This window comes from Toxorhynchites rutilus, chromosome 2, assembly GCF_029784135.1.
Source record: "Toxorhynchites rutilus septentrionalis strain SRP chromosome 2, ASM2978413v1, whole genome shotgun sequence".
In the NCBI taxonomy this organism is placed as follows: domain Eukaryota; kingdom Metazoa; phylum Arthropoda; class Insecta; order Diptera; family Culicidae; genus Toxorhynchites; species Toxorhynchites rutilus.
In genome coordinates this window covers 99,628,882-99,645,992 of record NC_073745.1, presented here as the reverse complement: position 1 = coordinate 99,645,992, position 17,111 = coordinate 99,628,882, and the positions used below count along the sequence as shown (strand labels likewise).

The following is a 17,111-nucleotide window of genomic DNA, read 5'->3' as shown; positions in this document are numbered from 1 at the left end:
TCGATGTCATAAAGACTCATTTACCCGTATCGATTCACTACGTCAATGACACTACTTCCTGGCGAATAACGTTGTCGCTTCTGACTCAAATCAATTAGGCCGAAATTTATTCGGCCGAGTGTAAATTCGTCATACCTTGTTGTTCCTACCATAGGACGTACTTTGCGTTTTCTGTACAATCAAATCTACACTTAAATCGCATATCAGACGGCTATTCAATATTTTTCGTTTGGTATTATTGCTATTATAGAAGCTTTAAATATTATTTTATTTATATATTTTTATATGCGAATCAACTAAATGTAAGCTTTAAATAATAAAGCTTACATTGGTGGAGGCGATCTGGCGTAGCGGTAACATCCATACCTCTCACGCAGAGATCACGAGTTCAATTCTCACTCCCGACATTCTTCCAAAAATGGAAGTAAAAGTGACGAACCAGCCGAATTGTGTTGAAAATCACTATAATAAAGAAAAAAAAAGCAAAAAAGTACATTAAGTTCATTCGACTCCTTTCTAGAGATTGAAACCACTATCGTCCACCTAATAATCGAACGTGAAATTATTTGCCTACGTAACCCTCCGTTTCCTATGGTGACCTATTATGGTGTCTATATGGTCATTTCCAGTCCATTTTTATCGTATACTGTTGAATGTGCCGAATTCAACGTTATAAAAATGTGCGATGTGTCACACGAATTTAAGCAAAGTGCTCATATGAATGGCGCAAGCAATACTAAGTTGAGACGAAATTGAGTTGAGACTAAATAGGATAAGTATCATTTGATACAGGTCACATTACCTTTAATACCTTTTAAATGATTTTCGAAAACTGAAACTATTTTATATATCTGAAAAAATTCTGGAAGTTTTCTATCCGTTATTGATATATATATTTCCATCAACACGTTGAGTGCCACAGTTCTATAGCGATTGAATGGACATTTTTAAACGTATTAGGATCATCGTTTCTTATCGTAGTGGAAGGAATTTCTATTCAAAAGGGAATGCTTATGAGCTTATATGCTTATATTATTTACCTTTATTATCATATGTTATACTGTCAGTCACCGGTGACTGACGTGGCAGTCAACGTGTTGAACAAAACACATCACCTAATACAGGTCGGACTCGATTACATACAGACTCGATTATATACAATTTTAGACTCGATTATGTACAGTCCAAAAACATTTTTATATTTCAATAATGACTTGTTTCAAGTGAAACTGATATTTCAGCGTTAAAGTGAAAGTTAATTGGTTATTATGATTACAGTGTAGTAAAAATCGTGATTTTTTTAGATTCTAGTTGAAGATTTGCTGATATGAAATGACATTGCAGCAAAATTTAAAAAGATAGAAGGATTGGATGTCTAAGAACGAATTGTAAAGCGGTTAGAGAGTTTGAATTTGGTGGATAGAAACATTCATGTTTATTATGTATTTTTGGATGAGATTGAGAATAACATCCTTAAAACCAATAACTTTTTAAGTTTTTCACTTCTAAAATGTTACCTAAATCCATTAACATGGAAGTTTCACCACTGTATCCTGTATAGAATTTTCTAATTTTTCAAATGAAGCAGAATTGTTCTACGTAGCGTAATTTTTGAATTAGGGTCAACTTAAGGCAAACAGAGCCAGAAACAGAGAAAAAGTTCAATAACTATGCGGTTGTCGAAATTCGAACATATGTGTAGAAGGATTTTTTTCATCAAATATGATCCCCTATCACCTCCTGAAAGAATTCAGATTTTCATATGGGAATGGTATCTTATGACTTTAAGGGGGTAAATAAAAAATGAGATTCTACTGTTATATTCAAAAAACGAAAAATATATGTTTAAAAAGGAAATAAAGAAAAAAAAAATTTTTTTTGACTCGATTGTATGCAGTGAAAATAAATTGGAGACTGTATATAATCGAGTCCGCCCTGTACTATTAAAAAATCTACCTCAATAACGGAAATACATATCCCTTTCTAATTGTTTGGTGTTTTTTGTAAGTAAGTATCAAATTTCCAATATACACTCGACAAAAAAATTAGAGGAACAGAGTGTAGGTGTAGTGGGCAACAATATCGGGAAGAAATGAAAAATCGATTTTTCTCTGTTTTTTCAAGAATATTCTCGACTAACACAATTTTTTTTTGCTAACCAACTCAACAGCAAATCCAATCAACCTTATCAACCAGCTTTCATTTCAAAAATGTTCCTGTAGGGTCTTCCCACACAGATTTATTTCAGTTTGAATGGAAAATTAGCCCGTCGTCTTTGATGATGAATAATTCAATAAACAACCATCGCACCGCAAATCTGAAGGCAGTTTTGAAAACTCCAATAAATTCTGCAAAAGGATAATTTGTTACTTTGACGAAAAAAATTATATAAATTTTTGGCATCGATTTCAAAAAAGTGCCAAAAACAGGATTTTTATAGTGCTTTACAAAATCCACTGTAAATCTGCAAATATCGCAGTAAGCTCTAATGTTTGCAGGTAAATTTTTAGCGTAGTGTATTCCCTAAACATCTGTGAACGTTTCATATTGATACGTTCCGACCTTTTTTCCTAGCCGAATTTTTAAAGTTTGAAGTAAATTAGAGGAACATTTAATTGTAAATCGTATTAGAAGTACAAAATCCTACGCGACTCTCAGAATGAACGATTCGTAACTTTCGTCTTTATGAGTTTGTGGGAGAAAAGTGCGTGATGTGTGGAAATGAGTGTGTATATATGTGAGTATAATCACTTCTTACAATATTTGTACTTACAAACGCCTTCGACTTCGCACTCTGTTCCCCTTAATTTTTTTTGTCGAGTGTATAAAGCCAGGATTTCTGTATTCTCGACATCTCAAAAACCATTAAAAAACTTTTTTTATGTTTTCGTTTAAAGGGTGCACCGCTTAAAATCCACACACACAAAATTCGTTCTCAAAATTAAAGTTTTTATCCGATTATCACCAAATTTTCGGGGAGTAAAGAGAAACAATAAACATAGATTTGGCATCATTCATTTAATTTATTTCGGCCTTATATCCAAATGCGCGAACCATGGCCTCAACCCCAACCAAAAGATCCTGCACGACCTCAGAATCGACAGTTTTTTTTGCATATTAACCCATGCTTTCTTGATTTCTTCTACATTCTTTACGCTTTTAGGTCGCTTTAGAACGGTCCAATAATGAATGGTTCAGAATGGTCCAGTATTTTTCTACCGGGCGCTGTTCCACTTTGGAGACAATCTTCCAAATACACCGCAAGCACCATTAATGGTGCTTGCGGTAACGAAAGGTATATTCCGCCTTCTGCAAGTACAAATCGCTTGCCAAATTAAGAACTTCTTGGCGAACTTAGACACCTTCTGTGTCCGGAGGTTATTGGGATCATCCAACTTATTCTTGGCAGCCACATACAGGTTTCATGGAATCTGGTTGAAGTCCGCCTTTACATATGTCTCGTCATCCATTACGCAGCCGTGTGGTTTTGTCAACTTCTGGTAGTACAACTTCCGGGTACGGCTATTTGCGAACGCATTCTGTTTTTCGTCACGGTTTGGGGACTTCTGAACCGTAAACGTACGTAATACGTTTAGTTTTGGTATTCGGCACCAAAGTCTTGCTCACGTGCAACTTTTTAACTACATCTCGAACTAAGGCGTTCGGTTCCCTTTTAAAGGCCCCAACCACATGTTTGTTATCGTTTTCGTCGACCTGTCAGCTTTTATTTTCGGATATTTGCTTCCGATCAACAGTCACCTGATGAAATTGCGCAGCTGATGAAATCAACTCACAGAGTGTGAACAATACACATTAAACTATGTCTACGTAAAATTTCTATTAATTTTACCCATCAGATCAAAAGTTAGAGCAATTTCAGTGTGTGCGGATTTCAAACGGTACACCCTTTAGCAGTAGATATTCGGAATGCAGTTTATATTTTTCTAGTAAGTTCATAAGAAGGTCGTAAATCGGTCAAACGGTTCAAAAATATTTTTTTGTATGAGTATGTTCGTCAAAGTCAGCAAAAACATCATACTTAAACGAAGAAAATATACCTTTTTCAATTTTTGACATTTTTAGTAAAAAATACATAAATTATCAAAACTTATGTTAATCGAGTCGAGGGTAAGCAATGTAACCATACCGATACAATTCTATGTAGTATTTTACTTCTCGAGCTTACATGCGAATCAAACGGCTACATTTCCGCACAAAGTCTTATCCAATAGAAATGTTGCTTTATACTATCTATCTACACAAAAACAAAAACACAAACAGCCACCTCCGACAGGTCCAGTTTGTTGCATTTGAGTTCTCGGTTGCTTTCTCAGGTTGTTCAGAGATAATATCCGCCGACGCGTATCGAAGTATACGATAAACAATAGAACTTATTGAGTCACAATATAGTTTACCTTTTCGATTTATTAGAGAGGCTACCAAATGATAGTCTCAGTCTACGCATATCAATAGAATTTACGATTCAAAGGCAACATCTCTAGCTGCGAATATCATACGAACATTCCTTCCCTTCGCCTGGTGACTATAAGAACTTGGTTAGACGTCGTGATAGACCATTTAATGTTCGTATCGTCAATACTTGTACAATGAGAATGAGTTACCTCCAAGCACCATTTAGTGTGTTTTTTGTGCAATTTCGCTGGATCAGGTTAGACACGGATAGCAACTACCCAACTATACTACGCTTGCTAGCTGTATATTTGCAAAGCACATTTTGATCATTATGTCCTCAAAACATATGCTTGCAATTTGATCTTTTTACAACTGTATGTATACTCAAATTCAATAACTGTTACTCGATAGATATTTACCTGAACAAAAATTAATATCATTCGTCCGAAAATAACATTTATCCAAATATAACTTTCACCCGAGTGTAACGTTTATTCGAATACCATATGAACCAGAATGAACCATTTGTTCGAAACATAAACAGGTTTCATTATAGGAAGGTATTTGTGTATTTATTTTTTATAAGCAGTATCAAAATGACCAGCTTTCTCTTGTACGTTCATTTCATTCAAAAACGCGTATCTTTTGTTGAAAGCAGTGCCACACGTACAGATTTATTTGGAAAGGTTCAGATTTTTTCGTCATTTTCTTAGACTCTGTACGGAACAGATTAAAGATTTTCAAATCTGATCTAAACTTTCCGAAAAATAAAAATCGGCATTGTGTTTCTCGCTAGAATCGAAGTGAGCGTATAACATTCTCTCGCTTCTCATATCCTCACCTTTTTGCCCTGTGGGTGAAAACGGATGTTTTTTCTCTCAAACCTTTCGCATTTCGTTTTCTGCTTCCCATGCATACTTCTAAGATCCAACTTTTTTTTTCATAATATGGTGTAATATTCTCAATTGTTTGTTCAACGGTACCAGTGGTTTAAGCGTAGTTACATAAAACAGCCCTGCATTCCAGCCTGCTTTGGTTCGGCCCCTGCATGTGACATCGTTTGGACTTTTTTTGTTCAATTCCAAGCTGACGTTCAGTCTGAGAGAGAGGTCTGCTCCCACACCTAAAAACATTCAAAACTCTTGACAAATGTGGTTTTATTTATTAATTTCACGAAAAAAAACCGAAGATGATTTTTATTCTGTCAACGCTAGATTGGGTGTATGACTCAAAACATAACAAAATGTGTATGTGTAGCCTGATGTGAAGAACAGATTTGTGCTCCATGTACGCTTCTGTTGTCGGCTCTCTTTTCCAGCGTTGTGTTAAAAGTATTTCCAAGGTTCTACAATGGAAATTTACAAGATCTGGAGATCGAATTCTATACCCTAAAATTAATATTTCCCCGAAAGGAAATTTCAGTTTCAGCAAACGAACCTGTTGTTTGTATTTTCTTCACTTCGATGCCTTGTTTCTAACCTTCTCACTATGCTTCACTCCTCGGCAACCATCGATCTTCTGAGAATTTAATCAAACAAGAAATAATATTCAAAATAGGCCCAGAAACAACACGATGAACGCAATTTTACAATAAGAAGATTTGTTCAAATATCGTGGCGGCAGCTCGAATATTTTATTGAATTATAGTATGCTATCAAAATTAACCAGCAATGAATGTTTCCGATGGTACAGATTTATGGAAGAAAAAGTGCAGATGAAAAAGATTTTTACCCCGTCTGATACAGTCAACAGGTAGCATTGCACCCCAATGACGATGGCAGGTCAAGTAAAATAACATAAATTAAGACAGAACACTTCTAAAGCTACACTTATTTGTTTTACGCGTCATATTAAAATTAAAAACGTGGTAACACCTATTGAAGAGACGAGACATACTACGCATTGGTTCATGCAAACCATAATTCGTTCTAGCAGAAGGGGTACTAAGGAACGAGTGTGTACGAAGGCTGCGACGGTAAGCAACGGCTCTTGTAACTGGGCAGGTTCAATGGGTCCATCCACCTAAGATGACGTAGAGCAAAGCGGAAGAATTTTCGCTGTACTGCCTCAATTAATTGGATTTCATTCTGGTAGTAAGGTGACCAGATGACCGATGAATATTCCAGGATGGGGCGCACAATTTAGCAGTACAGAGCTTTCAGGCAGTAGATATCCCTAAACTTTTTTGCAAAACGAAAGAGAAATCCCAGCTGCGAAGAGACTTTAGATACAACGAGTGCGATGTGATCCTTGAAGGTTACTTTCGTTTCAATCAGGATGCCCAAGTCCTTGATAGTCGATTCTCGCTGTAATTGTACACCTTCCAGACTGTAACCGAAGTGAAAAAGAGAACGTTTGCGTCCAAAAGAAATCACCGCGCATTTGGACACGTTTATAGAAAGCTTATTTACGTAGATGAAAGTTGACAATTTGGAGCGCTCGAGTTATTGTTACATTTGGGTGAACGACATTCGAGTGAATGCTTTTCGGGTAAAATATTTCCCGGTGAATGTTATTAAATAAACGTTCTAGACTACAAACTATAATCTGCATGCTCCAATCAACAGAAACGAATCAGGGCTTGACAATTTTGAAACAGAAGAATGACTTTTTTTTACTTCTTCCATTCTCTTTAGCCAATTTTAATTTCGATTGTGTGTATTCACTACGCATACTGAAACATCGATTATTCAATTTAGTTTTCGTTCTGTGGTAGTTTTATTTGTGTTTGGGAGCAGACGCTTTCACTTGACGATTGAAACTGCACTATTCATTATCGTTTGAATGGGCTATATGTCTCTTTCAGTTTCACATGAGAAAGGAAGATCATTGCTTTCAATTGAAAATTTCATTCGATTTAATATCTTCAAACTGGTTGAGGCTGTCACATTGTCATTTTCATTAGTTGCAGTGATTACGGTTCGAGCTCCAACGAAATTTTCTTCCGATATAAGACACTCTCATTCGATTTCAATTTGTATGGAATTGGAAGGCGATAGGCTCATTATTGATTGATGATGTGACAACTGAAGTGAAATTGTAAGGCCCTGCTTGTAATTCTTTTTTGGATGGGATAGGTAATATAAACAGATCCGACCCTCGCTCTCGTTCCAAACGCTTAGGATGAATTCAATTCATCTAGTTGTATCTATAGGTGTTGACGCTGATTTATTTTCTCTGTTTTTAAATTGTTAGAGCGCTTGGAATGTGAATCTTTTGTTTTTGCTATTCAATATCGTATCGTATCAAGTATCCGCATTTCATCAAGTTTTTTTTCGATAAAAATAAACCGGAAGCTGTATATTTGTCTAGTAAGCGAATTCAATTCATTCGCTAATAAGAAGTGTTATCGTGATTTGGAATCGAAGCGAATTATTTTGAATGAAACAAAGAAAGTGCTATTTCGTCAACTCATCACAATATGCACTGGCGGGTGCTTTAAACGCAACACCCAAAACACACAAGCAGACTATTCTAATTGTGAACTGTATATGCTGCATTACTTGACCCAGGTCGAGTTGCATTACGTACGACGCTTACCGGTACGCGTATGCGGTTACGAGAATAGAGTTGTCTACACTCGCGGACGGTTCTAGAACACTGCCCAGGGAAGGCAGCCAAAATGCTAATCAGCTCTGTTCGTTTCGACTATCGATATGTCTGGCCGGGAAGGTATCAACGAATCTTAAGTGGGTCTTTTTTTCACGGCCCGATTGAAGTGGCAATAATTGCACTGTTCAGTTCACTCCAGACAGTGGCACGAAGTTGGTGAGTGTAATTAGACCATAAACGTGCCATCTTTCACATACAATCTAGTTGCATTTAGGGGACTGTATTGATCACTTTGAAGTGCTTTATTTGGGCGGAATACCCCAGTAAGTGTTTGCTGATTAATAGTAACGTGACGGGTGCAAGCATGGCTGATTGAATGTCGCCTGTTCGCGGGTGCCAAAGGTAATTTGATGATTCTTTTTCAATACTGAAATATGTGTGGAATTATTTCAAGTGAATAAAGAATAGATTCTTAGTTCGAAGATCTTGGAAATTTTTGTCACTTTGAGCGGTGCTCTCCATGCGCCACAAAACAAACCGGTCATGACAAAATGTAATATTCAAATAGTTTTTTTTTTCATTCGAAGGAGCAATTTAAATTTACTTCCATAACCCGAGAAAACTGGATATTGAATTGTTCTCGACAGATCACATCAGATGAATCAATGGAGACAAGCGCAGCCTTCCCTGCACTTCTGCGGCTGCCCGTGTTAATTATTCTTTCCGTCGCGTTCATCTTGGTAAACAATTCCTGACAGATCTCACCGCTGCGTTCTTGATTCACTCGTGAGTCATGTATTCGAAATCTGATGCTTGTCAGACTCTTCGGGATGAGTGTTTTTTTTTCTTGAGGGGGTCCATACATTTAGCTTGATACTTTGTTCTTGTCAGCGATCTAAATCAAAATTCGGTGATGAGGAAGTTTTAGATTTTATTAACATTCTTCGTTTTATACAGTGACCGGCATAAATCAAAGCTTGTAGAAATTTGAGAATGAAATCAAAATACAAATATTTGGTAGCATTGACAAGGGTTGATGATAAATGCTTGTACTGAAAGATGCTGAACGATTCGCAAAACGAGAAAAAGCTAATTTGAGCAAATTGTCAAATTAACTCTCAGCCTCGGCATGTACTGTCGATTATTGTTTAGAGTGATACTGATACACTAAAAATATTTAATATCCAAGAAGTTTTTCAGTATCTCTTTACAGAATTATTTCTCCAACGCTCCCAAAAACACAATTTCCCCTAGAAATAATCCACGAAAATTGAATGACCGATCGTAAAAAGTTACTGATAAGTTCGAACACACTCTTGAATTCACACAAGCTCACTTCCGTCAAAAAAATATCAAATTCAATTCACTTTTCATTACTTCGGATATTCTATTACAACGCATCGAAATTTTTGAAATAACTTTTAGGGCCCGGTTCACAAATTACGTAACATGGAAGTTACGGATTCTGGATCCCCTCCTTCTCCTTACGTAATGCAAGTCGTATATATAATACAGGTTTCGCGATCTCGACCTCTGTCGCGTTACATTGTTTGTGCACGAAGATTTACTGGTGGCCTTGAAAAGGGCTGTTTTATGGAAGCAGCTCATTCATTTTTATTCTCACGAGAACAATCCACAAGTTGGTCATATGTCGAGATTTTTGTCCTTATGCCAATGTACGCATTGCACTGGGTATTCTTTGCAAAAGTTATTGCAATGGTTTTTCTCGCAGTTGACAAACATTCGATTACAGTCGATTATATTTTCTCCCACCAGAGCCGTTGTTCCATACTTTTCAATCTTTTCGATCTAACTCTGGCAACGCATAAATATAATTGTGATGCAAAAAGATTCTTTTTACGAAGATCACTCCGTCAGCTAGTCGCCAATGTCCTAAGCGGGCCGAATTTATTGAAAAGCGAAAGAACCTCAGCTAATAATACATTCAACACGAGAATCTCTCTGATCCAACGAGCGCATGTACCACAACAAACACGGAGATCTATTCCATTTTTAGCATCTATCTCGTTTCCCACTGCGTGCAAGAGCAGAATAATCACACCACCAAATTGCATAGAGAACTCTTCAATCTACCTTGGGCCAAGGAATCAATGCGCAATTGTGTACGTGTGATGCAAAAATACAGTAGCACTCTTCACCGGACGACCAAGGCAGATGTTTGATTTACTGCAGATGTAAACAAACGTCATCATCACTCTCTAGCTGCTATTATACAGGGTCTTTCAAATTAAACGCAAAAAAAACGAATAGCTCCTTATAAAAATGTTTTTAGTGTCAAGATGTACAATTTACAAGAACGTGTATTTTTAGTGAAATCGTATTATTCGAGCAACTGAAGCCTAAATGAAATTTTGTCTTCTTATGGTAGGAGTTTCATCATTTCTCGTCGTCGATTACTTCCTCTGGGGGTACGTGGCACTAAATTTGGAGGAACTTATAGAAGAAATGACTCGGATTTTCAACAGCATCGAAGTCTTAATGTTAGAGTTGTGCATGAAGAGTTTTGTTCACCATTTAAAACGCGGTATCGAAAAAAGGGGTGGTCACATGATGGTGCCCTAAGATAAGCTTCACTTTCGTGTTTTTACTTTTGTAGAAGTTATTAAAATTTGTTGCGTTTAATCTGGAAGACCCTGTACGTCATTTCGTCGAAGTGTGATCAACTTTTTATAATAGTGTTGAAAATTTCCGTACCAAAATAATATAAATGTTTTGTTCGGGTTTCTTGAAAGGAATACTTCGTACCAAAATTTTTTGGTACGCTATGTGCATTCAAGTTATTGTTGAAAATCACGACGACCGATGACAAATAGCTCGACTGAGCAGCAGATAAAATTGATAGATTCTTGGAAAACCTCAACTGACATGTCGTATCTTCTACGATAAATAATACTATATTTTTGGACATGGAACTGCATCATGTTTTCATGAAATAGGTTTGAAAACTATTTGTTTACTGTTTATCGAATCGAATTGGAAATTGAAGATTTGTTTGATATGCTATACATTACAATTCCCTAATCCGTGAATGCTTTCAGTTTGCGACAAGTGAAAGTATTCACATGCATTTGCTCTGTGCATTCCTGTGCTTACCTATCCGCTTCGTCAAAAATGAACAATGTATGTATTGGCGGAGCACTGATTTTTTAGCCTTTTAAGCCTAAAAAACATGAGAAAAAGTGGTTCGAAATAGGATTGGGCGATCTTTATAAAAAGATCGATCTTATCGAATCGATTTTCCAAACGGCGTTGAGATCGATCCACTGATTATATCGGTACCAAAAAATCGATCTTTGCCGAATCGATTTTTGAAAAATTATTTTTTTTTCGATTTATCTGTTTATTCTATATGAATGCCGTATTTTCTTTAAACAGGGAATACAAAATTCATTTCTCTTTTCAAACATCAAAAGCATTTTGTTTTGTTTCTCAGCATGAAGACCACAGCCACAGGGCATTCACCTTGTGCCGTCAGGTAGTCGTTTTATTGAATAAATTAATTGAAAAAAGCATTCATAGAAATTGAACAACCACCCAGTACTCAGCTGAAAATGATCCCATAAAAGCCAATCGTGCCATACGTCTGTCATTTAGTCGAAGACGATTCTTGTTTTTGGCGCCAGTTCTAGAAAACAACCTTTCGCCTGTGATTGATGTCAACATCAGGTTCAGTGATCCTATCCGCAACCGGTTACAGTTCATCCCTTCAGTGGCTGCCGCTAGTTCTGTCTCTGTCAGCATTTTTGCAGAAGTAAATCGTAGAAGAAGTGATCCAAATGTTGACATTATGTTTAAAAAAATGTTAGGTGCCTTTGGTGAGATAAAACATCGATGTATACTGAAAAACAAATCTACAAAAAGATCGAAAAGATCGAAAGCTAAAAAATCGATTTTCTCGAGTACGAAAGATCGATCCAAAAAATCGGAAATCGGAATGGAAGAGATCGATCTTCTAAGAATCGATTCGAGATCGCCCAATCCTAGTTCGAAACATGAGAAAAATGACAAAGGAGGCTGTTCCCGCGCAACCGATCGTATTTTCGGATTCTTAACAGAAAAAACAGGAAGTGGGTTATATCTGTGGTATAACCGCAAGGTTGACGTATGATTATAGTTGGTTTAGAGATCATCTGAATCAATTCTCATTGAATTGATGAATGAATATTTGGGAGAATTTAAACACGAGAGCGTTACGTTGGAGACAAAAGGTTTTGAATGAATTGACTTTCTCAAGATTCATCTTGTATCCCTAATAAGTTTCCGAAAGATGTATTTTCACGTTGATCGCACTTGCTTGAAGAAATTACAAAAAGTATTTGATCATACTATTTGAAAACTCTTTCGCTTTGAAGAAATTTCGAGTTCTGAGAAGAACTATTTGATATTTGATATTTGATTTGCTGAAAACAAAACAAAATCTCTCGTGTTCTGCGTGATGATGTTTAGCTTTTTCGCTGTTGCTGATTTCTTTGGGTCCGACGTTCAAGGCTTCTGTGCAGAGATTCATTAATTTAGTTGACTTTTGCTTTCGAGCAGCCACACCGGCAGTAGCAGTAGCTTCTCACTGGTAGTCTTTTTAACCGGCTTGAACAAACACGACAGACAGCCACGACACGACAGAGCCCTTCGTTTCCACAAACCGGCTTGTTGAACGAAATTAGCTTCGCCACATCAATCTTGTAGGTGCCAGGTATTTCCTTAATGACCTGCAGCGATAAACCATTGTGTTCCTTCAGCGTTTTGATTGCACCCACTATCATCTCGTTCACCGGTGGATGGTTAACAAGCATTTTACAGTAGCAGGTATTTTCTTCTTGCTGGTCGCTTTTATCAAAGCAGTGACCACAGTGCAAGTCGAAGGAAATTTCTTTGACGAAATATCCCCCGAGCAGAACGGGAATCGAACCCGAACACCCGGCATGATAATGTGAGACGCTAACCACTCGACCACGGGTGCACCTTAAACTGTTTCTACCAAACACGAAAATCACTATTTCTTTTCAGAGCCACCAACATTTTCTACAAAAAAAATAATTCTAAAACTTCGACGAATTCTATGAATATATATTCCATGTGATAAACAAGCGAATTAAATGAAATTATTGGATAATCCTTCGTCAGCAGTACGGTCTTGTCTTAGATACAACCACTTTCATTTTTTTCAAATAAAACATTATTTTTATTTAAAACTGACGAGAAATTATCCAAGGCCAAGTTATTACCACCAGTTCCTGTCTATGGTGAATGTTTTTTCCTGGCTTATGCGGACTCAATCGAACTTATTTTTCAAGTGCATTTTGCTTGAAAAATAATTCTTACAACTTTTTTTCCCCATGCTATCTGTTTTTTCCATGCTGTCAATTGTTTCTCCCATAAAAGGAGCAAAAGTTTTCGTGACTCGAGCTTTGTTTACTTACCATTTGTGAGCGAACTAGTATCTAGGATCTCTTTTGACATTTTATTGGATTCTTTTTGAAAACCAATTTGATTCTATCCGCATGACCCAGGTTTCTTCTAGTGAAAAAATCACCTCAAAGAATGTTGTTTTTGTATTTTGCTATGGTTTCTATGGAAGAGCCAAAATGAAAATGGTTCATATCAGATATAGATCGAATGATTCTGTCTATTCGAACTATAGTTGTTCGGAAGATCGGGACTACCCTGTACCGCCGAGTATACAGACGATCCAGTGGTAAAAACGACGCAAACGGTTGCTGTCGGAAGTGACGAAGGTTTAAGTTCGAGTTAAGTGGAGAAATATAATAGAATTTGACAGATGTAGGGATAATGAAATTAAATGAACAATAGATATGATCATTATCATTTGTGAGATTAACGTGGCTTGACCCATAGAAAATTTATATATCTTTTTGCTAGTAATTATAATTTGAATACCTGTGCGTTTCAAAGAACTATCTCTAAAAAGTAAAATGGAAGTGAAAATGTTCCAAATTATTACATAACTACAGTGGAAACTCGATTATCCGCGAGCGGATGATCCGCGATGCGGTTTATCCGCGAAAGCGAGTTCCATAGTAATGCTATGGACTTTCCCGGAAATTATCAGTGAGGTGTAGGATTTTGCATTTTTGTTTTGATCATGACTTTCACATTATTTGACTTCTGGTGTACACAACCTTATAGTTTAATGATTTATTGATAAAACATGGTTATCATGCTGAAATATTGAGTTTGCATCTCTTTTTCAGTCGTTAATTGCATTATCCGCGAATTTGGTGATCCGCGGTGACCTAGCCAGACTATTCCGCGGATAATCGGGGTTCTACTGTAATTGTAAAATTGCCTTTTATCTAGGCTCGATCTGCAACCTGAGTGGAGAGCTAGAAACCCGTTTACTTAGGTTAGAGCTCCCTCTAACTGCCAATAAGGCGTGAAGAAAAACTTATTGTAAGTTAACATATTCCAAGAATTCATAAGTTTATTCAACAATAATACCTTTCAGCTTTAAGTTGTCTAAACGCGACTGCTCTGAGGAGGTTCATAATTGAGGGGCTTAGAATGAAAGGGGTGTAAGTGATTTAATCGATTTCTCTACATCGACCTTCTCTTTTGGTCATAACTTAGCTCATCTCTCATCTATCGGATTCTATAGCAAACTCGAATTGGATCGTTTTTGCAGTTGAGTTATTATTCAAAGAAAAAGTTGACGAAGAGAAATCGATCAAGTCACTTACACCCCTTGCATTCCAAGCCCCTCAATTCATAAAATCCGAGCAATAGTTGAGTAGTTTACGTAGCGTTCACATAGTACCAAGGTCTAAAATAATTAAATAAACTATGCAAAATAGCATATATCAAAGTCGTAAACTATTTGCAGATTAATTGAAAACAGTATTCGGAATAAATCGTTCATCCCTATTATGTTTTTGGAGGCATCCGTGTTTAGCTACTAATCGTCAATTTATGGATAACCTATTCAAAATGTCGAAAAAAAATTATCTGAGTTTTTTTTCGCTTAATTTATTACATGCGGATGCAGTTATCCAGTCGATCGATTCCAAGTGTATTTGTATATCCACATGAACCAAGATAGTGCCGAGAGGACGCGACGAAATTGTTTACCAACTGATGACTGAGCCGGCGGAGAAATAGCATTGTATCCTCGACTGCGTCATTCCTGCTTCCATATAGGTTCTGGCTCCATACGATTACACTGCTTAGCCGTCGACTCCGCCGACACTCTGATTCACCGGAACCTGACCGATACGAGAGAGAGAGAGGATAGCTTGAGTTGAATTTAGGTGTCATCAAGACGCACTTTGTTTTTAGTCTCGAGGCTCTCGACGCACATTAGTCTCATGGTCGCAGGTCGCTTAGTGCGTCGTCTCGTTTTCGTTCTCGTGTCTCCGAATAGGCGTCTCCGACCTGGACTCTAGGTTGTGTGCTGCTATAGGAGTATAGAGAGTTATTGGCTCATTTTGGCCCCAACGGCGGTTGTGATTGCGTGTGTGATTTTTAAGTAGTTTGCAACTGCGGGCAAAAAAGGGCAATCAGAACGTGTTTTTATCGTGTTGGTGTATCCTCCAATAGTCAATTGGTTAATGAGTGGTTTCAAACTACAAACCCAGTTTCGGACGGGACAGAATTGTCTCACGTTTCAGTCGGTGTGGTGTGGTGTTCTCCGTCGTTGGACGATAGTGTATCCAAAAAGTTTTAGCTGTTTTGTTTGATATTGGTGTGCCACGGTGTGCAGTGATTGAACTTTACAAGATGACGGAATCCTACGAAAAAGATGATTATATGAGCGATTTAGTGAAGTTCAACAGTCCCGGCCATGGCGGGCCCAATGCTTCCCATCGCAATTATCATCACCATCATCACCATCATCAGTGTTCTCATCATGGCCATCATGGCAATGTCAACCACTCCTTCAGTAGTAGTGGTAGTAGTGCTGGTAGTAGTAGTGGCTTTAGTAGCAATAATTCTTCCTTCAGTGGTAACACTGCCGATGGGGATATTCCCGCGGAGGAGGATGAGATGCTACTCTGGCGAGCGAGAAGGTGTGTACACAAAAGAAGATGCACTTGAAGTATAAGTAAATGCTTCAAAACTGAATGCGCCCATAATTACACGATACATTAGCGAATTCTTTGTAACGACGAGAGCAAAGAAAAAAAACTAGACTTGCAGGTTTTGTTTTTTGTTTGCCCCGAGGATTAAAGGTTGTCTGGGCTGGTTAGTCGCGCGAGCGGATATCTGCTCGGCTGATGATGCAGCGGCTTTCTACCCACAAGCCCGCCTACGGAGAGCGTATGTCGGCAGAGGAAAAAGAACTGTCGCTTAGTTGCATTCATCGCAATAGGGTGGGCCTAAGGATTCTGTTTCAGCAGTTTTACGATGAGATTCATTCAAAATACAATAATTTTGCAAAACTTGAAATCGAAATTCTTCAGAGCATCAAGGAAGTTTTTATATGTAAAAGATTCTAATGAAATGAATGAATAAAGTAAAACTTAATTTCAATTACCAAACATATAACTACAAGTTCGCTATTTGTTTCATATCGGTAGCTTAGGCCGGATTTCACTATGTGTCGATCCCTTCTTCTAGTTGAAGGCGGTAAATATTTATGAAATTATAGATCGTCTAAGGGACATATTCTAGATACTGGACATAAGATCTACTTTAGAGGGTCGTTCAATAAGTTCTTAAAATGGTAGAGTTAGAGCTATCACCGTATATGAAAAAGGCAGTGTTGTACCCGATGATTCAACTGGAATAGTTATCGAGCTTATTTGTGCGGATAGTGAATTTTTAATCGAAAAATATTGAGATTCTAATCATAGTCAGATCGTTTTTCTGTGAATGATTACATATCTCTATATCAGGTGAAATTGTTACTATACTTTCGAATTTTGCTACAATGCAAGATTGTCCAATGTGGCTGGTCGATTACCCGTGTAATTATTTCTAGTCGTCCATCTACATCATGGTTTCTCAAAGTGGTCGACACAAACGAGAATCGATTTTAGGGGTCGACGCGGTCTAAAAATCGACCTCTATTAATTAACACTTGTTCTTATTTGAAACTTTCATGATACTGTGTAAGTTGTATTACGTGAAGCAATTCGTTACAATAATGACTAATATTTTAGTAGAACGAA

At 37.3% G+C, this 17,111-nt stretch overlaps 1 protein-coding gene across 7 annotated transcripts in view; it reads left to right on the top strand.

The window, feature by feature from the left end:
- LOC129764539 (NAD kinase-like) overlaps positions 1-17,111 on the top strand; it is a 111,875-nt gene that overhangs the window by 75,736 nt on the left and 19,028 nt on the right. Inside the window, exon 1 of one of the 7 annotated variants that reach the window (XM_055763730.1) lies at positions 8,181-8,367. The exons of 5 other annotated variants lie outside the window; for them this stretch is intronic. In XM_055763730.1, coding sequence (XP_055619705.1) covers positions 8,342-8,367 — 26 coding nt within the window. In that variant the 5' untranslated portion in view covers positions 8,181-8,341. Of the gene's footprint in view, positions 1-8,180; positions 8,368-15,327; positions 16,008-17,111 lie in introns of those variants that run through there. One more of the 7 variants, XM_055763727.1, reaches the window with a different exon arrangement.